This window comes from Phyllostomus hastatus, unplaced genomic scaffold (genome assembly GCF_019186645.2).
Source record: "Phyllostomus hastatus isolate PE091 unplaced genomic scaffold, TTU_PhHast_1.1 phas_scaffold_93, whole genome shotgun sequence".
In the NCBI taxonomy this organism is placed as follows: Eukaryota; Metazoa; Chordata; class Mammalia; order Chiroptera; family Phyllostomidae; genus Phyllostomus; species Phyllostomus hastatus.
In genome coordinates, this window is record NW_025334042.1 from 10,288,403 (window position 1) to 10,313,749 (window position 25,347).

The 25,347-nt window shown below is 38.1% G+C and overlaps 1 protein-coding gene across 1 annotated transcript in view; it reads right to left on the reverse strand.

Annotated features, from left to right (window-relative positions):
* Positions 1-22,356, reverse strand: part of XPOT (exportin for tRNA) — a 41,771-nt gene extending 19,415 nt beyond the window's left edge. The window contains exons 1-15 of the mRNA XM_045829302.1: positions 21,946-22,356; positions 18,510-18,642; positions 13,185-13,267; positions 8,788-8,844; positions 8,004-8,073; positions 6,803-7,021; positions 5,819-6,003; positions 5,559-5,727; positions 4,162-4,398; positions 2,812-2,850; positions 2,617-2,679; positions 1,324-1,448; positions 816-960; positions 542-661; positions 76-170 (exon numbers count right to left, since the gene is read on the reverse strand). Coding sequence (XP_045685258.1) covers positions 76-170; positions 542-661; positions 816-960; positions 1,324-1,448; positions 2,617-2,679; positions 2,812-2,850; positions 4,162-4,398; positions 5,559-5,727; positions 5,819-6,003; positions 6,803-7,021; positions 8,004-8,073; positions 8,788-8,844; positions 13,185-13,267; positions 18,510-18,569 — 1,667 coding nt within the window. The 5' untranslated portion in view covers positions 18,570-18,642; positions 21,946-22,356. The remainder of the gene's footprint in view (positions 1-75; positions 171-541; positions 662-815; positions 961-1,323; positions 1,449-2,616; positions 2,680-2,811; positions 2,851-4,161; positions 4,399-5,558; positions 5,728-5,818; positions 6,004-6,802; positions 7,022-8,003; positions 8,074-8,787; positions 8,845-13,184; positions 13,268-18,509; positions 18,643-21,945) is intronic.
* Positions 22,357-25,347: the final 2,991 nt, after the last annotated feature.

A 25,347-nucleotide genomic window follows, 5' to 3' on the forward strand; every position in this document is an offset into this window, starting at 1 on the left:
GAGAATAATTTACAGGTCATATCTGATGATCCTAAATATAAGAATAAAACATAGCAGCTGAAATTTTATACTTACTTGAGAGATTTGACAAATCTGGAGAAGAGGTAAGCGGTTCTGCTCCGCACTTTTGCATTGGAATGCCGCAGACCTCTATGATCTAAGAAAGCCATCTAAAGAAACAGAGACAGTTTTACTATGTCTGCGCATATGTAAGACTTTTGCTGCTGCTGGTGTGATACATTTTTATTCACATCAAATTTTACTTCTTAGCTTCTAGAAGGCAGGAACCAGATGTGTGTGTGTATACATGTATATACTACCTACATGGCACACAAACAGACCCTTGAAGACTTGTTTTAAGTGACTGATTAGTCAGACATTTGAAAAGAAACAGAGAGGGGTTAGTTTCCGTGTGTTCAAGAGTTTTTGAGAAGCTTTGGCTCTGGAAAATGTTATAAAAGATAGAAAAACAGAACACTATCGGCTCATTAGCTGAAATACATGGAAAATTACAAAAATCGAGAGTAAAATGTATACTTACTAGTACACATGGAATGTGCTGAGGTTCAACTGTGAAAAACTTTTCATATCTAACAACAGTTTCGAAGAACTCCAATGTCACAGATGTATGCTGGTAGGAACTAACTCCTGATGTTACCAACTAGAGCAAGAGAAAATTAAGAAATCCATCCTTATTTGCTATAATATCAAAATGCCCCAGTATTAATAGATACTAAGCTCTAACAGGAACCCCCCATTAGCTTATAGTTAAAACAGAAAATTATATTCAAATAAATTATTTTCAGTATACTTACAGTTCGCATCATATCCTGCAAAGCACTTGCTTTTGAAACATCACCTGAGAAGTGAGCACCATGAGATACTGGAAGAGCTTCTGCCAACATATACAGCAATCTTATTGCTACTTCAACTTCCATGAACCGAGTAGTCTGCCAGTTCCTGCCAAGGTATCATATATCACTGAAATCTGAACATAAACTTTCTATACAACTAGTGATGCGAGAATCAAAAGACACCAACAAAAGCCTCTTTAATTATTGCAAAGTCATAACAACTGTTAATTTTTTGTCAGGCAATATAATTTATATCACAAAACTAGAAATGACTGATGCTATCCATTTTGTTGTTTATATTCCAAAAAGCAGCATTTCCCTCAAGAAAATCAAAGTGATAAGTACATTATTTCAGAGATATACATAGGATCTTAGTAAGTCAACAGATTAATGAAGCACATGAATCATTTGGTAGAGGATCATCAGGGAGAAAGGAAAGACGTGACCTGTTAGAACGTAACAAACTTACTGCAGTGTAGAACTAAAAACTCTGCGAACAGAAGCCAGCAACAACTCCGGTGAAACTTGAGCAAGCCTGTCCAGCAGTAATTTCAGCTGCTTCCTGTATTCTACAAACATGGCTTCATCTTCACCCTATGATGTATATTTTAAAATTCTCACTTTAAAAATTAAAATACCTTAAAACCCAGGTAAATGGTGAGTTGACAGTTTTCTGCATTTACGAATTTAATACTTCCAATTTTCCTCAATATTCATTTACATAGGAAACTGCACCAGGTTTATTAGTAGCCTTTCCCCTCCTGCTCCCAAATAAGTATCTCTGAACACAGGCCTAAACCTTGAAGGCTGAGAACCGAAACAGTATGGGAAGGAGGTTTAAGGATAAGAGTCTAGAGTCAGAATTTGTTCCTGTTGGGTTTTGTGAGAACTTCAGCACTTTGTTTACATTCCTGTATCTCTCTATCCACTGTAAAAACTGTAGTAATATTGTATGACTGAAGCTATTATATGTTACGGGCCTGGCACTTTGTAAGTGCATAGTGTGTTGCTCACCATCACGACAATCCTCTTATAGTTCAAGGTTTTTGAATGCCCCAGGTAAGGAATGGGATACTAGCACACAACTACACAGTAGATGCCATGATTGAGTTACTAGAAAGCACCTGATGGCCCTTGTGTTTCATGGGAAGCTGACTCTCTGGCAACCCTGGACAAGACTTCTACCCAGAACAAGCCCAGGGAGCTCAATACTTCATTTCCAGTCTGCTGTCTACACTGACTGGGCCTCCACTTACCACTCTGGTCAAACACAAAGTAAGGCAAGATCATCAAAAATACTGTCAATATTTTATAAAGTTCAGTGCTACAAAGTATTTTAAAAAGGATTACTTTAAAAAGGCACCAAATACCAAACATGAAGGATTAGGAGGCTTCCATTAATTTTACCTAAAGTTGGTGATATAAATCACATTAATTTTTTAAATATTTGTCTTAAAGGATTTTAAAATAATCAAAACTTGAAATATTAATTTGATGTAAGTCAACAATAAAAGTGATTTCTCCTCAATGCAAAATTCTTAAAAAAAATTAAAAAATTTTATTTAATTTTAGACAGGGGAGGGAGAAAGAGAGGGATAGAAACATCAATGTGTGTTTGCCTCTCATGTGCCCCCTACTGGGGACCTGGCTTACAACTGACGCATGTGTGCCCTGACTAGGAATCGAACCAGTGACCCTTTGGTTCGAAGGCTGGCGCTCAGTCCACTGAACCACACGCCAGGGCTCAATGCAAAATTCTTACCTCATTTTCAAAGTTATATTCTTCATCATAAGTCAATTTTTTCATAACAGCCAACATGATTGCCTATAATTAAGAATAAAATACCTTTTGTCAGTCTCCTTTAATTTCAAAAATTAGAAATTAAGCTATTATTTCCAGGCAGATTATAGACAGATATTATTACTAATTTAAAAGAATAAAAAAGAAGTCAATTACCTCTACATTAGCTTTCTGCTGATCTGAGAGCACTGTAAGCTGTTAAAAAGTAAGCAATAATTTATTAGGTTTCCTAAAGTTATACTTGCTTATCAGAATATTTTTCTAATCGAATAACACCTTTAAAAACAACTTTTCTGGAGGGTAGTTTGGCAGCTCCTTTCTATACAAGGTGGGGCACAAGTAGGTTTGCAGTTGTTCATATGAAAAATAATACATTAATTAATAAAAACACAAGAATAAACTCTTTCACATAACCATGATTATAAACCTACTTTTGCCCCACCTTGTATTTTTAAAATGTACCTAAGATTTAGCAACACCACATTTAATAAATAACTTGACACAGGCAAAGGCATGGAGATGAACTTGATTTTTAAAGATACAGTGTATTCAGCAAAGAAGGTTATAGGACAGTGAAGTCTGATCTCACCTTGTTTTTAAACAAGGCAGGAAAGCATAAAAATCCATTATGAGAGCCACAATGGGATTACCAATAGTGATAAGAACTTTCTTCATACTATTCAACACTGCCGAAAAATTCTTAAAGTACACATGCAGACATACGTTATATTTATAACAGACGGAACCTAAACTCAGTTGGAAAAAAATTATTTTAAGCTTGACTTGATTCAACTAATTCAATATAAATAAAATAAAAATGGTTCTCTCATCTAATGTTATAATGAGAAGTTACTAATTCTTAAAAAGGCTACATGCTATAATATAGAGACACATACCTTGCCATTTTAAGTTCTTTTTTAAAAAAATATTTTATTTACTCTTAGAGAGAGGAGAAGGGAAGCAGAAAGAGAGGGAGAGAAACATTAATGTGTGGTTGTCTCTCGAGTGCCCCCTACTGGGGACCTGGCCTGCACCCCAGGCATGTGACCTAGAGACTGGGAATTGAACCAGCATCCCCTTGGTTTGCAGCTCGGTGCTCAATCCACTGAGCCACATCAGCCAGGGCGCCTTTTTATGTTCTCACTGGAAGTGATTCTCTGAGAGAAATTTTCATTGTAAAAAATTATTTATAAAATATAATATATATGTAATTAAAGTAAACTGTATTTAACAAAATTTCTACTGTATTTAGAAATAAACACAGTTTAAAAATGAAAAAATAACCTAAACCTATAATTAATTCTGAAGCTTGTTGTTAGTCTTAAGAATTTTAGAACCTAGCAATTTGTTTTCTGGCTAAAAAGTTTAAAAAAGAAAAGAAAAAGGAAATACATTAATATTTAACAATAAATGTTATTAGGTAGTAGACTTATGGCTATTTTCATTTTTCCTATTATTTTCCAATTCTATATTATCCACTGAAAAAAAGTTAAAAGAAGGACTTACTTGTTTTAAAATATGAAGGTAATCGTAACAAAATCCAATAATGTTAGAAGATATATCATCATCCTCATGGATCAGTAGCTGTAACATCAGTGCCACTTTTGTTTCAATAGCTTGTAGTGCCTCTTGTGCATTCTTGATATCCCCACTCTTAATTAATTTAGTCCAGCTAACTATCAATGACTGTCCCATTCCATTTACCAATTTAGAAAATCTGGCGAGGAAGTCAACATCTTCTTCCTAAAAGGAATCAAACAGTCCTCAATTTAAACCACCCACCTAAGACTAGGAGGGAAAACCCAAAATTTATGAATCGAGTGCCAATTATAGGATTCAACTTAAAACATTAGACATTTGACAATTCTATCATTTCGACTGGGACATTTTTAGAATTTGAATTCTTCTACCATTATACACTAGTGCTCTTCAAAGCAACTGTTTTCAATGACTATAGTCCTGTAGACATTGCTGACTTCTAAAAGCTTAAAAACACAGATGGGATGTGTAGTTTTTAGAACCTTCTCTCTAAACTACTGAACTTAGTAAATATGCTCTAATATTGGTGCGGTCATATTATAGCATGTGCAACAATTTACAACAGTGCTTCCTGTTACTATTGAATTTGAGATTGAATTTGAGCCTTCACCGTGATGCGGAGATACTGCGATCACAATTACTTGCCTAAGGTCACAGCAGTGTTACAGCCAAAACACAAACTTAGTTTGTCATTAATTATCCTTATGATGTTATCCTATAAAATTAGATTTTCACCTTCACCTTTTATGTCTTTCACCGGAGACTAAATAAGATGATTATTAAGAGATGTAAGAAAGCGATACTATTCGTCTGTCAATAAGGAACCCACTGGAGCCCTGCTGCTGACCTATTGGCAATATGAACATTTCTTAGTAATTCTTTATCACTGTCACAGGTAAAATTAAAATAACCTTCAAACTGTGTATCTAAATTACTAATTTACCACACAGAGTTGTTGGGGTTAAATCTTAATAGCTCAAATGAGTAATGATTCAAAAGTATGATGAAAATATAACATTTATAAGTAAGTGTACCTTTGCTCAAAATGCACTGTCATGTAAATAGCACAGTCCCTTGCTACTTCAAGTATGGTTTGTGGGCTAGCAGCATCTGCATCACCAGGGAGTTTGTTAGAAATGCGCACCTGAAAGCACCATCCCTGATTTTCAAATTTAAGAACTGGTATAATCCATCGCCTAAGACAAATACTACAGAAACATTATGGCTTTCAGGACACAGTATTTCATTATTATAATCTCAAGAAGAGTTTCTAACATTAAAAGAAAAAAGAAAGCATATTCAAATTACTACCTATACTGGTTTGTTCTAACAATTTTTAAAATTTTATACATAAGTTTACTGACCTGGTCAATGATGAAAAACCCAGCAGACTGTAATACTTGACACAAAGATTCTACTAGTTTCATTTTATCAACAGGATCCATTCCTTTATTTACAATTTCAAACAAACAGTCACATGCTTCTTCCCTTAGAACTTCTATTGACATATGACCTAGCAGCATATTTATAAACCTGGCAATGGAATAAAATTGTTATAATGTTTTTAAACTCATAAGCTTCACATACCGTATTTTGCCGGTTTATATTTTAAAAATATGCTTACCTGTCATTGGCTATAAGGGATAAGTCTATCCAAGAAACATAAGCCCCAACTACTTCAAGGCACTGACATGTCACTTCTGAATTAGTATACTGATAATTTTGTAGGATTTGGTACCATGATTCCACCAAGTTTGGAATGCACTGTTCCCTCATGGTATCCTTTATTAGAGTGTTTCTACGAGCCTCCTAAAAACAAAACAGAACACTTTACATGCAATCAAAGCAGACTACCCCACAAAATAATGTTTCACATCATAATAACTGCACACAATAAATTACCTCACCACTAAACTTCCAGGCTTGTCAACCCATTTCCTATTTATCAGCTCTAAAATCATACCTGATGTATCTATTTCCTTTTTCTGTTCTTTTCCTCATGCCAGACTTAATCTCTTATTAAACACAAACTGTAAATATCTATTACTTAAAACTCTGAGGCATGTGGTAAGTTACTGCTCAATATAATACAAACATGATTAAAAAGAATGGCAATAACTTCAATGCATGATGATAAACTTTATAAATGTCAGATACACAATGAACTCAAAATTATTATACACACTTGAATTAAACTATTTCTATTGTGCTCTTTGGGAATAAGGAGAAAGTTGTATCAGGTAATGAAATACAGAAAGACTAAGGTGAAGGGCTATGTGACCAAGAATACAGAAGAACCCAGCACTGACTCATAAGCAATGCTCCTTCCTCAATGACTATATAGCAGTAAATACAGACCACATTTTTCTACAAATTCATAGAAAATAAATTTGTGTTTTTCACCAAAGAAAGTGCTCACCTAGTTAAAAAAAAAATCTAAAACAATACTCTAATTTCAACCTATACTTGGGGAGAAAAAATCCAAAATTTAAGTTTCTTTGTAAAACAAAATTCAAAATGTTGAGTCAATCTATAATAATTCTTAAGAATGTATGTCTCAAAAATAAGATTCATGCTCCTTACTAGAAATTAATGGGAAATTACTTACCTCTGATGTATGTACTACATCACGGTCCACCAATTCTGAATCAATAGCCATGAGGATTCGGAGGTACAGATCTACACCCCTTGGGTTTAGGTCCACTACTGAGAGAATGTCAAAAAAAAACTTGGGCCATTTAGTGAGATATTCTGTAACAAAAAGCAAGGCGAAAACTTGGGCTGCTTTATTTCTTATAAAGGTCTTCTCTGGTTGGGGATTCAGCATCTGGCAATCAGAGAAACAGTCCATGAAATTAAATGTAAATTGAAAAGATTCAAGCACATTGTTGACTTATTTAACATCAACAGGCAAAACACATCACACTTCAACATGGTCTAGATTACCTGTGCAACAAATACACTTGAAATTTTCCAAAGTATTCAGACAACTGAGCAGATGGGGAACAATCAAATGAACAAAGGAGCTACTTATTTCTCATTCTCAAACTCTCAGAGGAAAGTTTCATGTGCAAGTTTTACTGATTCCTATAATTTTTCTAAGAAAAAGTTCAATTGATTTGCCTTTAGCTACTTGGTTTTCATGGGAAAATAAAAATTCTAACCATACAACTTTTTATATGTCATTAAGATTAGCTAAAATTAACAAAAAAAATCATACTGTGATAAAGAACTCTGCCTTTGAAAACAGGTCTTTGTGAAGAGTGTATTCAGGAGGGCTCACCTTTATTTTTTAAATTATCATTAAAAAAATTTTCCCACTACAGTTGACATTCAATTTTATTTTACATTAATTTCAGGTGTACAGCATAAAGACTGGACATTTCATGATTTACAAAGTGATCCCCCCTGATAAGTCCAGAGCCCACCTGGCACTACAGGTAGTTATTACAATGTCACTGACTACATTCCCTATGCTGTACTCTACATCCATGTAGGAGGGGGGCTCACCTTTAAGAGTGAACAGAAAGTTGCTTTTGTCAAGTATTAAGACGAATTACATTTTAAGACTAACATTTCCACAATGTGTCATGGAAAGCATAATAGTTTCAGTTACTACTGATGCAATTTAAAATTATTGCTAAGTTTTCATCAACCTATGATCTTTAAAACAAGCACTTTCTAAAGGAGCTACAGGATTAAATGGAGGATAAATGACCAACATTTCTGGGGTAAACTTGCAAATTCTTGCAAAAATAAAAATTTAAATACCCAGTAATTTGAGGTACTGAATGAAATTACAATTTTACCTGAGCCTGAAGCCAAGATATGAGTGTCTCCCTAATTAGTTGTTGCTGAACAGTAGTTAGTTCTGAGTATCTGTTCAAAAGAGACAAAAATAATAAAGGCTATGTTTTTGATATCTTCAGTTTTAAAAATAAACACCTTGCATACAATCGAAAAGGAAAATTTGTATAATACACAATTATTTAAAATTCCCCCAAATAAATTGAGAATGCCCTCTCTCATCACTGCTTTAAGGAAAAGACAGGTGCAGGAGTGGCAGATAGGGTATCAATATTGGTATTACTGGTAGTTTGATCTGTGGTTCAGTTTACACTGCAAATATGGCAGCTACACATTTCCCAAATGGAAATATCACCACGTTCTGAGTTCTGTGGATTACAGAATAAATCCACAGACAGGCTAATGGTCCTCTGAGCAGTGGTTTGTTGTTCTCACTTAATTAAGGCGGGGCTCTGAACACAAGTGTCTATGCTGCCACTCAGCCCCAACAGAGAGCTGTAGTGTGGAAAGACAGGCCGGGTGTTGCTAGAGCTTCTGATATTTTCAGAGGAGCTGGAAATCTATTTTTTCCTCCCTGTTGAAATGGCTGAATTTTTATATGTAACCAACAAATTCAATATTTTTAAAACTTTTGGGACAAATCAAAATACATCTATAAAGTGGATGTGATATACAGTGTTAATTTACAACCTGTATTATGGTTTCTCTAAAAACAGAAAAGCTAATTAAAAAAAAAAAGGCTTCTCCCCACAAATCTCAGAGTCAAACAGTGAGAAAATGACTTACTTATATTTAACTTGATATTCTAACACTTGAAAGCAGAAAAACTTTATGTGATCATCACTGAAAAAGAAAAAAGAAAATTAGATAAACAGAATATATAAATTGGGAAAAAAGATAAAATATCAATAAACAACATAGTTGAAAAGCTTCTCAAATCAGACCTTTGACAGGCATTCTACTTACTGACCTTATTTATTAATTCATATCTATTTGTTTAAAAAGATAAAATAATTTTCAACATTATACAACATTCAATATCTCCACTAAATCTAGCAAGCAGAACCACCAAACAAATTAAGATTCACCTTAAGTATAGTGCTTTGCAAACAGAAGACACACCCCCCACATTCCAGATGTTAGGTTTCCTGGAAAACTACTAAACCCTAGGTGTTAGAATGACTGCCAGAGGCTGCATTAACTCAGAGATGGCCATCACAGTCATACTTAAAATTCAACCCCAGACAGTACTATTGCAGCCACATCCAAAACAAGTGGAGTCACCTGGACTGGCAGTCTAGCCTCAAAACTCATACAGAAAACCAAGCTACAAATATATTGCCCTTAAAAAGGGGGAGCAAAAATCAGTATCCACCAATTATCAACTTTCAATGGTCTCTTAAGGGGTGAGCCAGAGTTGCACTGAGCCAGCTAGAAACTCTGACAAAGTCCCTTTAGTGAATAACAATCTATCCAAGATAGTTGGTTTGAGCCAGGCTTAGTCATGCAACAAATTTTTCATATAGAAAGCTGGTCAATACAAGACTGGAGATGTTATCTTCATTTAGAAAATATGAATTAACCAAACAAAATATTTTCACCCATAAGATGAAACTTAATCTCTTAAAAGTTGTTTTTTAAGTTAGGTTTTTAAATATTACACACACACACACACACGCATTTTATTGATTATGCAATTATAGTTGTCCCAATTTCCCCCCTTTGCCTCCCTCCACCTGGTACCCCTCACTCCCTCTGGCATCCCCTAGTTCATGTCCATAGGTCATGCATGTAAGTTCTTTAGCTACTCCATTTCCTACACTGTTCTTAATATCATTCTGTCTATTCTGTACCTACTGATTTATATTTTTTAAAAAATGTATTTTATTGATTTTACTATTACGGTTGTCCCAATTTTCCCCCCTTTCCCCCCTCTGCCTGCTACTATTCCCTCCAGCAATTCCCTCCAACCTCAGTTCATACCCATGGGTCATGTGTAGGTTCTTTGGTCCATTTCCTATACTGTTTTGTTTTCCCCTTTCTATACTGTTCTTAACATGCCCTGTGTATTTCATACCTATCAATTTGTACTTCTTAATCCCTGCACCTTTTCCCCCACTTACCCCCTTCTCCTCCCCAGCTGATGACCCTCCAAATGATCTCCGTATCTAACATTCTATTTCTGGTCTGCTTGTTTACTTAGTTTTTTAGATTTAATTATTTTTAGTTATGAATTTATTGCCATTTTAATGTTCACTGTTTTGATTCTCTTTTTCTTAATTAAGTCCCTTTAACATTTCACATAATAACAGTTTGGTGATGATAAACTCCTTTACCTTTACCTTGTCTGGGAAGCACTTTATCTGCCCTTCCATTCTAAATGATAGCTTTGCTGGATAGAGTAATCTAGGCTGTGGGTCCCTGCTTTTCATCACTTTGAATACTTCTTGCCAGTCCCTTCTTGCCTGCAAAGTTTCTTTTGAGAAATCAGCTGACAGTCTTATGGGAACTCCTTTGAAGGTAACTCTCTGCTTTTCTCTTGCTGCTTTTAAGATTCTCTCTTTATCTTTAACCTTTGGCATTTTAATTATGATGTGTCTTGGTGTTGTCTTTGTGTCCATCTTGTCTGGGACTCCCCGTGTTTTCTGGACTTCCATGTCTACTTCCTTCACCAGATTAGGGAATTTTTCTTTCATTATTTTTTCAAATACGTTTTCAATTTCTTGTTCTTCCTCTTCTCCTTCTGGCACCCCTATAATTCGAATGTTGGAACATTTGAAGTTGTTGGAGAGACTGCTTATACTAGCCTTGTTTTGGATTCTTTTTTCTTCTTGCTGTTCAGATTCAATGTTTTTCTCTTCCTTATGTTCCAAATCATTGATTTGACTCTCAGCCTCATCCACTCCCCTCTTGGTTCCCTGTAAATTTTTCTTATTTTACTAGGTGTAACCTTCATTTTTGCCTGGGTCCTTTTTATGCTGTTGAAGTACTCAATGAGTTCTCTGAGCATCCTAATAACCAATGTTTTGAATGTTGCATGTAATAGATTATTTATCTCCATTTTGTTTAGTTCTTTCTGGAGTTTTATTGTTCTTTCATTTGGGCTATATTTCTTTGTCTCATTTTGGCAGCCTCCCTGTGTTTGTTTCTATGTATTTGGTAGAGCTGCTCTGACTCCCTGTCTTAGTAGTGTGGCCAATTGTAGAAAAGTCCATAAGTAAGTTGGATGGGGTAGAACCTTAGGTAATTAATCCCCATGGCAGTGCAACCCATGTGTACCAGGTTGATGAAATCTGCGATATAGTGCCGCTCTGTGGCTCGGTGTGGGGAGGGCTCAGAAAGGGGATAATGCTGCTGCCTGACCCTTAGAGTTTTGTTTGAGAGGAAGCTATCTCCAAGCACTTGCCAAGCCAGACACTTCAATTTCTCCCTGTATACCACTGGTGCCCTTCCAGTTACTGCCCTGATGCTGAAGCCCAGGGGGAGTGAATCTGCATAAATCTTAAGTCTTGCAGGAGCTTTAAGAGGAGACTCCTGAGAATCCCTTGGTTTCTTCCGCTGCCCCAATCCCTACTGGTTTTTATAACCAAAAGTTACGGGGACTTACCTTCCTGGCACTGGAACCCTCGGCTGGGTGGTTTGGTGTGGTACTGGGATACCTCACTCTTGATTTGTATTCACTACACATGCGTGAGGGACCAGCCTGTTCTGCACCTCTAACTGTACCCATCTGGATGAATGTGACTTCTTTAACTCCTTGGTTTTTGGACTTCCATACAGCTCAATTTTCTGATGATTCTAGGTGATAGTTGTTTTGTAGTCTAGTTGTAATTTTTGCTGTGGTTGTGCAAGGAGGCGAGCTGTGTTTACCTATGCATCCATCTTGACTGGAAGTCTGATCTTGGTTAAAGTTAGGTTTATTTGGCATCTCTTCTAAGACTTTAGGGTTTCTATCCTTATCATGGGTGACACTGAAGCCTTAACTTGTTATACAAGACTTCGATTTCCTACTCAAAAAATAAACTGCCTGGGCCTGGTATCTCAGTTGGTTTTAGTGTCATCCTAATATACCAAGGTTATGGGTTTGATCCCCCGTCAGGGCACACACAAAAATCAACCAGTGAGTGGATAAATCAACCAGTGAGTGGAATAGCAAATCGATGTTTCTCTCCCTCCCTCCCCCCCAAATCAATAAATAAAAATTAAAAAAAACCTATATGAAGCCTTTACTTAACAGCTAGTCCTTATTTACTCTAAAACATACAGATGTTCTCAAAATCAACTTTTTCCCTAAAATAGAGCACTTGGTTTCGGCTGTAAAAATGTAGTAAGTGATACCCACAGCATGCTGAAAGCTACACTAGGAGCCACCACTAACCATCAGGAACTTCTCACAGAAGCAAGGTGTTTGCCTGTAGCCAGTCAGTTGTATTTCCCTGTGTTACAGCTATGCTAGTTGTATCTCTTTAGTAATTAAGTTAGTTAATTATTATATAAACTAATGACATGACTATAATGAGAGTTTTTATTTTTGTAAAAATTAAGTTGAATGCTTTAGAAAGACTTCCCCGGAACTCACATTGCACGGGGGAGATCCTTGTACATGTGTGATGGGGGCTAGATAATAACCCCAAAACTTGGAGAGGTGGGGGCAAACAACTAAAAAGTTTAGGAACCTGCATTCATTGTTCCTCAATCCACTACAGAGACCCAAAGTGGGAACTGCAGAGGATGGATTATGGGTCTGATCAACATAAGAATGATGAAGCATGTACACAAAGAAAAGACCCTGGTCCAGCATCAAGACTGGTCATTTGAATGCATATATATTTTAAATTAAAGTAAAATGTATGATTACCTCCTTTAGCAACTTTTTAGAAAACCAACTATCATTCACATCATAAGAAAATACGGAGTTTTTTTTACTCTATTGTATTCCAGTTGGGATCTACTATCAGGTACATGGCATAAGGCAAAGGATAGTTTTACTAAAAGTTCAATCTTGGGATGGCCAAATTATTAGTTTACTATTTTTAAAAAATTTCTATCCTGAGTGGTTTCCGAAAACACAAATCACAAAATGTTTACATGGAAACATTCTCTAAATACAGGTAAATTTAACAGTCCCATCAAGTTCACAGAAATTTAAATTCTGAGAGCCGTGTAAATTTTGTTTTCATTACCTGTACGTCCTCTGAGCTAGAGCTTCTGCACACACCTGCCAGGCATCTGGGGAGATCTTTAACTGCTCAAAATAGGCCACGGCCTGTAAGATTGCAAAGCAAAAATGCATTTGGATTGTCAATCTCAATGACCTGTTGACAGTAAACAAATATTCTGTGAGCGTCAAACCTGTAACAAATCAGTGAATCTAAAGAAAACGAGTTAAGATGTTGAATTTGGGCTTCTGCATCTGTGCCACTTAGTGATCACTCTAGAAAAAAGGTTAAATAAAAGACAAATCCATCAGTTAGATACTCAAACCTGTTTCCCTACAGCCAAGGAGACAACACAAAAATGCCCATCAGACCTTGCTGGATCATTAGGTGGCTTGACAAAGAAAACATACAAGTGCTTGTCAAAAGCAATTTAAAATGCTATACACAGGGTATTTTTTTCCTATTTAATAGCAAATAGGCTATTAAAGAGGTGATTATAAAAGACAAAGCATACTCCATACACCATTTGGTCTACAATTAAACAGAGGAGACTGTTTCAGTTCAACTGTATTATGTAAATTCCCTAAAATGTGAGATTAAAATCAGAGTAAAACTGCATGATATGAATGTGAGAAAGTACTCATGTAACTGCCACAGTCAAAGCTTTAGGCAACGTGTTTCTCGTACCTCCATTCCTGAATTCAGGGCTTGCTTTAAGAGCACATGTGCTCTCAATGTAGCACAAAGTCTGTGTGCTCTCTACGAGACTGCTGGGAAGACGAGGAGTGACTTCTGTGACTCTTCCATTTGCATGTCTCAAATGGCATCAATGACAGATGCAGGTTTCACGTATGACAATGGACAAATAGTAATCTCAACAACTTGTGAAAAGTACCATAAATATAAACAGCCCAGAAATTTACATATAAACTAGAAACACTGCTAGATGATTTTTAAAGCAATTACATACTGATATAAACCCTGACACCAAGTAGAAGGAATATTAAGCATTAGTGGAACCTGGGACTTCCGGCAAGATGGAGGCATAGGTGGACTCACCGTACCTCCACGCACAACCAAGATTGGAACAACAACAATTTAGAGGCAGAATAACACCCAGAACTGACAGAAAATTTATCTGAATGGAAGTCGGACAGCCAAGAAGTTGAAATAGACCTGTTTATCCAGACCGGTAGGAGGGGCGGAGACATGCAGCTGGGCGCGGGGTCGTGGCACAGAGAATAGGGCACATAAGGCAACCGGGAGCGCGTAAGGCATCTGGGGCGCCAAGATTGCAGCAGGTGGACCCTGAGTTCGCAAGCGCCAGCTGGCAGACCCAGTGAGGCGGCGACTGTGGAGCAGGGCAGAGTGCGCAACCCAGGATCCCAGAGAAGGGACTGAGATCCCACGGAGAACGGAACTACCGCCATTGTTCCCTCTCGACCCCACCCTCACATACAACGTCACAATCTAGCGACTAGGGTGCCCAGCCCAGGTGAACATCTAAGGCTCTGCCCCTCACCATAACAGGAGCGACCAGACCAAAAAAAAAAAAAAAAGGGAGAGAGAGATGGCTCAAACAGAAGCACAAATCAGTGCCCCAGAACTCATCCTTTTGAGCGACCAAGAGATAGCTAACCTATCAGATGCACAGTTCAAAACACTGGTGATCAGGAAGCTCACAGAATTGGCTGATTTTGGTCGCAAATTAGATGAAAAAAAAATGCAGGTTACCATAAAAGAAATGAAGAAAAACGCACAGGGAACCAACAGTGATGGGAAGGAAACTGGGACTCAAAACAATAGAGTGGACCAGAAGGAAGAAAGAAACAACCAAACAGGAAAGAATGGAGAATTAAGAATTCAAAAAAAACGAGGAGGAGCTTAGGAAACTCCAGGACATCTTTAAATGTTCCAACATCCGAATTATAGAGGTACCAGAAGGGGAAGAGGTAGAGCAACAGATTGAAAACGTATTTGAACAAATAATAAAGAAGAACTTCCCCATTCTGGCAAAGGAAATAGACTTCCAGGAAGTCCAGGAAGCTCAGAGAGTCCCAAACAAGTTGGACCCAAGAAGAAACACACCAAGGCACATCATAACTACATTAGCCAAAATAAAAATGAAGGAGAGACTCCTAGAAGCAGCAAGAGATAAGGGGACAGTAACCTACAAAGGAGTTCCCATCAGACTGTCAGCTGAGTTCTCAAAAGACACCTTACAGGCAAGAAGGGGCTGGAAAGAAGTATTCCAAGTCATGAAAGACAAGGACCTATATCCCAGATTACTCTATCCAGCAAACCTTTCATTTAGAATGGAAGGGCAGATAAAGTGCTTCTCAGATAAAGTCAAGTTAAAGGAGTTCATCATCACCAAGCCCTTATTTTATGAAATGTTAAAGTATGCATTAAAGACTTATCTAAGAAAAGAAGATAAAGAAAAAACATGTATAGTAAAAGGACAGCAAACTCACAATTATTAACAACCACACTTAAAGCAAAACCAAAAGAAATTAAGCAAACAACTAGAGCAGGAACAGAACCACAGAAATGGAGATCACATGGAGGGTTAGCAACAGGGGAGTGGGAGGAGGAGAAAGGGGGGAAAGGTGCAGAGAATAAGTAGCATAGATTGTAGGTAGGAAATAGACAGGGGGAGGGTAAGAATAGTATGGGAAATGTAGAAGCTGAAGAACTTATAAGTATGGCACATGGACATGAACTAAAGGGGGGGAGTGGGTGGGAGAGGGTGTACAGGGTAGAGGGGAGTGAAGGGGGGAAATGGGACAACTATAATAGCATAATCAATAAAATATATTTTTAAAAAGCATTAGTGGAACCTAATTTTGATTAGTAAATACACAAATTTATTTTTGTTAATTGAATTTATTGGGGTGACACAGTCAATAAAATTACATCAATTTCAAGTGTACAATTTTATATTACATCACCTTGATTAATCAGTATTGTTTTTTTAAATGTGGTTTGTGTCTCATTGGTGATAAAATCAATTTTATCAGTCTGGAGTTAACAATTTAAAAAATAAAACAACAGAAAATAGCAGAGTGTACTGCACTTAGCAAGAATATTATCTTGTGGAACTTGTTTTAGTTATGAATTTGTATATGTATTTACATACATTTATGCATATTACATATATACAGGGCCAAGATGTGCAATTATTTTTTCCTTTGGATTAGAGGTAAAAAAAAAGCAAAACCCCACTTTTTTAGGTGCTAGTTTCCTGTATTATGTAATTGTATGAATGAGGGAATGGGTTTTCTTTGTGGTCTCAGTGGCTGCTGCCACTGGCAGAGAACCAAGATAAATGAAGGTGTGGAAATGGAAATCCCCAAATACTATCTAAAGTATAAATAATAATTGTCTTCAGAAAATAAAAATAAAGGCATACAAGCAGCTATAAAAGAATACAGTTCAGTAGTTGTGTAACAATATTTCATGAAACCTAGGGTTTCCTTCAGGACTATTCTCAAGGGCCAGGACAGGCAAAAAGGTGGAAATTAATCATGTATGTTGCATTACTACCTAATATTTCACTTACCAAAAAAAGGGGGATGGGAATTCAGCTGCTAGAATTATCACTAACATACCATTTTCTTTAAATATTAGCAAGTTTTAAGCTAAAGACAGATATTCTATTCACAAGAAAAACAGATTCAATAGCTAGAAAGTTTTCAGTGTTTAACTAGATTTTGCACTTGAAATGCATGTTAGCCGCATTAAAAAATTTTTTTTCTGGCAATGATGAACAAATCAAAGCTTTTATTACACTGTTCTGCTATCTCATACCTTCTTCTTAATGGTCTTCTGTCTTTAAGTGGCAAGAGAGTCAGTGCACCTACTTTTACTGCCCGTGTAGGAAACAGAACTGTGTGGGTGGGCAGTCATTTACCTTACGGCCAAGCTGAATTAAGTTCCCACTACCGACACCGACATCAGGACCATCAGAACTCACCTTTCCTTAAGATTCCTTCTTTTTCATCCTAATTGTCTCTCAGGCTGGCTTAATGAGGTATCAAATCAAGCCTCAACTACATATACCTGTGACTTATAGAACCTAATTTTATTGATGAAAAGCTAACTTCTGCATTAAAAACACTAACAAGTTATTGGTTTTACTTTTCTGAAAAGAAAATCATGGCACATTAAAGAAAAAATCTGTCAGATGGTAAATTAAAAAAAAACTTCCTAAAAGGAACATCAAAAAACAACAGAGAAGGCTAATAACCGAATACTAAAAGGCTTTCAGTTATAATAACCATGCAATACCAAGCCAGAATAAAGGTAAAGATCTGGGATGCTTCAACTGTGTGACTAAGGGTTTAAAGGGGTTAGCTTAAACTTCTATGAAAGGGAACATTTGGCTATGCACAGAAGACTTGGACTTTTAATGTCTTTTGATGTCCTAACCAGCCGGACAGATATGTTGCAATTAGCTAGATATTTAATCCTTAATTACTGTTATTTCCCTCTATCTGTAGGGCTGGTTGCTTATTTAACAGCAGAGGCATGTACATGGTGCTATGTTAAAAAGTACCCAGAATTTTTTTTATTATTAAAAAAATTTCTGCTTAAAAGCACAACAGAAAGTGCTGTAACATTTAGTGAAACTGTTAACTTCATTTAGCTCATTTATAAAATATATCCTTTGCTATGAGAAGTAAAAAGAAGAAAATGCCTCTCCTTCCACTCACCCTACACTTCAAAGTGCCCACATATCTTTAAATATTTAAGTATAGGCTTGCTTTTTAGATTCTTCTTTTATCATCCAGCTACAGTCATAATTACAGGTGTAGACTACACTATGTTTAATTGTTTACGTTTACCCAAATATCCCAGCACTTCATACTGGATTCCATGGGATCACTTTGAGTGACCAAAGACATGGCATATCGTAACTGCTTATTTACATGCTGGCCTGGACTAAACAACAAGGATGCTAACCGTCAGGAATGCAAGGGTTAAACAACTTGTGTACCCTAAGCCATGTGATGGGAAAACAAAATATGCATGTCTGCTACTATGGAAAGTCCCTTCAACAGTCCTTTGCATTACAACTTTTCAATAATTATCAATAATGATTGATGTGACACAAAGACCTACCTTGAATCACATGAGATTTTAATCCTTTTGCTGAGCCAGTTTAACAGAATTTAAATCACAGCCCTCACAGTTTCTGTATTCAGAAATATATTCATATACCTCAAATTTGATTACCTCTATTTATTTCTACCCAAATTAAACCTTTATCATATGTATTTTGTATTCAAGTGCTCTAATCCAAATCTGTGGTAACATGCTTTAAAAAATTAAGCCGACTTAACTTACCCTTTGTCTGAAGTCTGAATCAGCATTTGGATTTAGTCCTAAAAGAGCCTGTTCATCCATCCTGCTGCTATACTTGGAGTTTTCTGATTCCAACAGACGTGCCCTCAGATCCCACAGAAGAATCCACAAACATCTAGACACACAAAAAAGTGGAAAGGAAACAACACTTGATAAACAAAATAGATACTTACCCAGAATACCATAAGAAGTGGATATTATGGAAAGAAGTTTAAAGTGTTTAAAAAAACTTATTTTGAGCCCTGCCCAGTGTGGCTCAGTTGGTTGGGCGTCATCCCACAAAGCAAAAGGTCGTGGGTTCAATTCCAGTCAGGGCGCATGCCTGGGTTGTGGGTTCAGTCAGGCTAGGGTGCACACTGACAGGGAATGATTGCTGTTTTTCTCTCACATGGATGTTTCTCTCCCTCTCTTTCTCCCTCCCTACCCTTCTCTCTAAAAATGAAAAAAACAACAACTTCTTTTGAAACTATCCAAATTACAACTAAAGGAGCCTAAAGTCTCAAGAATGAGCCCACTAAATATTTCACAAATGTGTAGTTTCTAAAATCTAAAGTATGCCATTAAGGTTCTCAAATTTTATTTTTCAGAAGTATAGAAAGTGATTTTCTACTTTACATAGAAGCATTAATTTATGCAATGTTATTATGTACTAGCTCCAGTACATACTTAAAAATGAAACTGTACAACTATATTTAAAAAATGACAAATCCAGATTTTATTATGCTAATTATAACTGCCTACTTCCATATATCAATACCACAAGCTTAAAGAAAACTAGAATGCCTGGCTAAGTAGTGACCTCAGAGTTCAATACCCTTAATGGAGTGTCTATAAGTACTTCAAGAGAATTCAAATGAAAAGAGGAAGGAATAGAAGAGTGAGAAAAACGGGTTCATTTAGCTTTTGAACAATGGGCTAGTTTTTACAGATCGATTCTCTTGCCAGCCAACTCTAGACATGTATTTCAAAAAGTGTTTTTTAATAATAGCTATAAAAATTGACAAACAACTTAGTACTATTCTTATTTTAGAATATATATTTTTAAATTCTCTGGAAATTAAGACACTTTTTCACAATACAGTGTCTTAACAATCTCAAGTAAGAACATGATAAACCCCAAAGACAACTTGGTTTTTGATGGTATGCATATTTATTTGAGGAAGCAAGGAACAAACTCTAAATGATGTGAAAATCACAAGCATTCTCTCAAGGCCTATGAGGTAGGAAGACCAGGCCTTAAAAAGGCTGTGGGGCCTCAATTTTTTTGTTGCTTGGCTGAATTACTGTAACAGAGGAGATCAGAGCCTAAAGAGGCCAAGAGCCTAAGGGGTGGGCAATGGGGGCACAGCCATTTAAGGCTAGGAGGCTAGGATCAGACCCAGGTTAGAGGACCCCCTTCTACAATACACTCTTCTGTCTTCTCCTGAGCATGCCCGAATCAAAGGATAAATCAGGACATATGCTAAGTGCCTTGAAGAAAGCAGACTACAAAAAGGCTCGTACCTCCCCACTGCCGTCAGGATTAAGATCCACTTGTGAATGACTCCTCACCAATCCACACTCCCACCCAAGGCCAGTGGTATTCTGCCTTTCATTTTAGCACACACGACTCTTGTCTTGTTACTTCTTTAACCTGTGCCTGTCCTTCAGAATTCAGCTTAGAAGTCACCTCTTTCAAGGTTTCCTTGACCCCTATTGTCTGACTCTGGCAAACTGGATTAGATGCCCCTCCTAAGTGTTGACAGTCACTGCCTGCTTACTAGTTTTCTCTCATGGACCTTAAAGGGCAAGAACTGTCTTGAATACTTATCACTGTGTCCGTAGGACACAATATTTGGAAAAACCTGGATTTGTACTCCAATCTTGTCATTTTCAAGCTGGGGCCATGTGAACAGCTGCAAAATGTGAAAGAGCACCCTTTCTACAAAACAGGAAAAAGAGCATCTGCCTCATAAAGTTGTAAAGACTTCAATGAGGTAAGATATGTAAAGCATGTCTAGCACGTACTGAGTCCTCAATAGGTCTTTTTTTACAGTTCATAACTAGGCATGTGGGGGATGGAAAATACTTGGAGCATTCTAGATTTATCATATCATAGGAGTACCCTGGCATTTTAAACAGATGGGAAAACGCAAAGGCATACCCCCATCCCACCCCCACTCTGAGCCAAAAAATGACAAGAAAATTCCCCTGAAAAATGCACACAGTTATCAAGGACAAATTTGAGCTTCTAGAAATCCCAGCTTGAGAAGTCCTATTAAAGATTCCTTGAATTTGACATGGTTTTAAGGAAAACTGCTCAAGCTTGGCCAAGTCCCTTTGCTTTTACCAAGGGAGCAGTAAGCGGTCCTGAGATAAAACATGGCAAAACAAACTACCTAAGGAAACATAAACTTGTTACAGTTGTCAGTACAGAAATAATCCTTCAGAGATAACACCTGGATAATAATCAATATGCAATGGAACATGGGAAATTATCTACTGTGCGCAAACACCTTAAAAGCTACAGCCTGTGTGAAAATGTGACAATTATCCCCGTAAAAGGTTGCGCGTGAACACAAGTTCTAAAAAGGCAGACTTGCAGGCTTAAACATTTGTTACAATGCGATAAACACCTCAATTACGCATCTAGCAAATGTTATGGAGAAATACGAGCAAAACAGTTAAAATACTAAGCCCTAACTTTTCCTGGATAGCCATTATATCAAGAATCAGTATGGAAAAATTCCTCCACGCCTACTGAAAGCTGTTCAAGGACCGTCACTGAACCTTTCCAGCTTTAACACCACGCTGACAAGTCGCTTTAATAAAACGTAACTTCCTCCAGTAAAAACTAATTAGCACTTTGAAAAAGTACTCCTTTTCTTCTGGTTACAGGAAACATCACTCCTGCAGAATTGTGAGGAAGGGTCGAAAAGAAATGGCGTGTCCCTGCTGGCAAATTACTATACAGAAATAACACTTTTTTTTTTTGTCCTGGTTGGGGGGCAGGCGATCAAGTTTAAGTCCTCTGCAGGTGAGACATGCTGTAACTATTACAAACGGGCTTGGTCATGTTTATTAAATTGGGGTCCACTACTGATGCTGACCCTCCTTGGCCGGCCTTGTCCTCTTCTTTCCCCCGGATCCTCCCCTAAAGGAAGCCTCGTGGCAATGGGGGTGATGAAACACCCAGCAACGGGCGGCCACGCACTCGGGACACGCTCCGCGGCGGCCACATCTAGTACGCACCCCACCCAGCCTGCCCAGCCTCCGGCTGCACCGCCACGGAGAGCCCCCGGCCCGCACCCCTCCCCAGTGTGGGGGCCCCCTGGGCCAGTCCTTCCAGTCAACTTCCACATAGCCTAGCTCGGATCGAGCCGGCTCCCAGTCCATCCTCCCCAGGTTCCAGTCCCTCCGCCCCCGAGCCCCAAGTCACCTTCCCTATCACTCCATCCCGCCTCCCCGCCCGTGCTCCCGAAGACCGATCAGCAAAACGGAGCGGTGCCGCACGCAGGGAGCGGGGAGAACGGCTCTCGTCCTCGTCGCTGTCGTTCTCCACCACGGCCGTAGGGCTAACACCGGAGACCGAGCTGGCCGGGGCCAAGCGCCTCCCGCCGCTCCGCGTCCCCTGGCGCCTTCTCCTGCGTGGCGCCGGGCCGGCAAGCTAGCAAAAGGAGGCGGGTGGAGTCAGCGCCCCAGGAAGGGAAAGCGTGCTAGGGCCCAGCTAACGCAGCCACAGCCGCCGCCGCCGCTGAGTCAGCGCGAAGCGCGTTCCCCGCGTCGGTGCCGCGCGGGCCCGAGCCAGCAGCCTCATGGAGGGCCGACCGCAGCCCGCGGGCCGGGACCGGGGGCGAGAGACTACAAGTCCCAGCATGCACCGTGAAGGCGGTGCTTCCGGGCAATGGAGCACCACCGTGCTCCCGGGAGCTGGCCGGGAGGCGTGGTCGCCAGGGCCTGTGGTGCATGCCGGGATGGGGCGTCCAGCCTGAATCCGGCTTGGGGTCCTGGTTCCTTTTCGGCACCAGTTAAAACAACTGTCGAGATCCTCAAGCGCGATCTGTAAAACTGGGTTCGTCAAGATAGTTGGTAGATCAGACTACAGAGATTCGGTTGACGTGGTCCAAACCATGTGTGAGTTAGTTAATAGCTCTTCTGTCGTCCCATATGTTACTCCCATGAGCGCTGAAAATTTTAAATTTCACTCTAAATGTAATATTTGTCATTCATGAAAAAGAGAGCATTCTTAGGAAGTCCTACTTGTAGATTCCTTCTATGGTAGTGTTACTTTACTTATTTTTTCACCGACTTATTAATTTATTAATAATACATCGAGGCAATACAGGCTTAGGCTGCATAGGTTTGAATTCCACCTTCGTGTTCACTAGTTGACCTCAGTTTCAGCTGCGTTACATAATCGGTGCTTCAGTTTATTCATCTGTAAAGTGGAGATGAATCAGGTACTGACCTAAATGGCTTGTGAGGATTGAGTTAATGCAGGTGTTTGGCACACAGTGTTTGACATTTAGGCTTCACTATTGAGATTCAATACGTGTTGAATACAGACTAGGTTGCAGTCACTGGGACTACAGTAAAGAACAAAACTTGGGAAGGGGGAATGGGAAGAGATATAGGATAAAATTAATGTAACAGCCCTGGCGGGTGTGGCTCGGTTGGAGCGTCATCCCCCACACTATAGGGTCGCAGGTTCCATTCCAGGTCAGGGCACGTACCTAAGTTGTGGGTTCCTTCCCTGGTCAGGGTGCGTACGTGGGACAGTAACAATTTAACAGCTACATTTTAGTGACGAATAATGTGCAAGACACTGCATAAGACATTTCATATAGAAAGTATCTTGAATTGTTTTTGCATCAGTTTGTAATTTACTTGCTCAGAATGTCAGGGTAGGACTCCTGTCTCTATTTCAGTGTATCCCCAGAGGGTAGGTTACAACTCAGTAAGCAAATCCTTGCGTGGATTCTTACGTTAGCCGTGTAGATCAACTATGGACTATGGAGGCCAATACTAATCCAGGTCCAAGTAGTTCTAGAGTCTTGAATTTGGCCAATATATTGTGCTCCCTCATCTTAAAGAACACCAAAATACAGTGTATTGTATTGTTGCTATCTTTAGTTACCCTTTACTTTTATAAACTTCATATGTTAAATATCATATGATGCTTATTTACAATTTAACATTATAGCTTATCTGCAGTTTCTCTAGTAACATCGAACCTTTATGGTAGTTCAAATACCTAGGATTATAAAAATGTCTTTCAATTTCATAAATTCACATTACTACAGAACAAATAAGAAAGCACTTGAAATCCAACTGAAGATGAGATGAAAGTTATACTAAACTTGACCACCCCCTATTCTGGTTACCCTGTGCATGAAGAGCAAGTTTCTAATCTCAGACTACTATAAAATGCCAGGTATTAAAATGTTGATAAGTAATGGCTATTTTAAGTTATATATGCTTACACATGGCAATATATTAATGTATTAATTGTAAACATTTCTGAGCATTTATTGTGCACCAGAAACAATTCTAAGTGTTCAGGCATTAATCCTCACAACTCAGTGAGGTAGATAGTATCATTATCCCCATTTTATAGATGAGGAACTGAAGTGCATAAAAGTCAGGTAGTAAAGCTGGGATTTGATAAAGACTAACTGCAACTTTAAGCAAACATAAGCAGTCGGAAGGGTCTATGAGAGGAGTTACGGCTTCTGAAAGTTTTCATGCTCTATGTCAGGGGTGTCAAACTCATTTTCACTGGGGGGGCCACATCAGCTTTGTGGTTGCCTTCAAAGGGCTGAAATAATTTTAGGACTGTATAAATGTAACTACTCCTTAACTGTTAAGGAGTTGAAATTACATTACATTGCCTTTAAAGGCAACCTCAAGGCTGATGTGGCCCCCGGTGAAAATGAGTTTGACACCCCTGCTCTATGTAATCACTAGAACCCTACCAGAAAAACTCTATAATAAAGTTCTATGGTTCTAATTTCCCCTTCCCTTCTCTTCCTTTTCCTTCTATAAATATCCTCCACCAATGCACACAGGTCAGAGTATGCATGTGGCTTATCATGTCTGCATGCACTGGATTGCAATCCTTTTTTGGTGACAAAACACCTAGTCAATATTATTTTTCAGTTGACAGATTCAAACCCATAGTCTGACTTAGAGTCTGTGCTCCTAACCTCTGTCTCTCATATGAAGGCCCATTAAGGATGATGACGTGGTGGTAGAATTATAGTGCTAAGTCGGTTTTTCCTATAAATATGCATATGATGAGTCCCCTTTCTTATAACACTGAAACTTGGTTCTTGTCCTATGTCTTCCCTTTTTTTTAGTTGCCAGAGTACTTGAAATTATTGTGATAGATAACATTTATAAATTTCATTATGGTTTAAAATATGCCTTCAGATATCTTTTCCAATTTGTTCCTCTTAACCTTGTAGGGATAGAGCAGGTATCATCATCATCATCATCATCATTTTTTAAATTTATAAATAAGGAAATCAAGGTGGATTTTAAGTATCTTATGTTACATAGCTAGTAAATGGTGGGCCAGAACCCTAGACTCTTAATTCTAGATGTAAACCAAAATTAATTTTAGACTGTAATAAAGAATAAAAAATGTTTATTTGAGCAAAAGGAACTGCAGCCCTGGAGACACAGGTTCAAGGAGTAACCTAAATTGTGCTGCTGATGGATGGAACTGGAGAGCATTATGCTAAGTGAAATAAGCCAGGTGGTGAGGGACAAATACCATACAATCTCACCTTTACCTGGAACATAATCAACAAAAGAAAAAAACAAACAAAATATAACC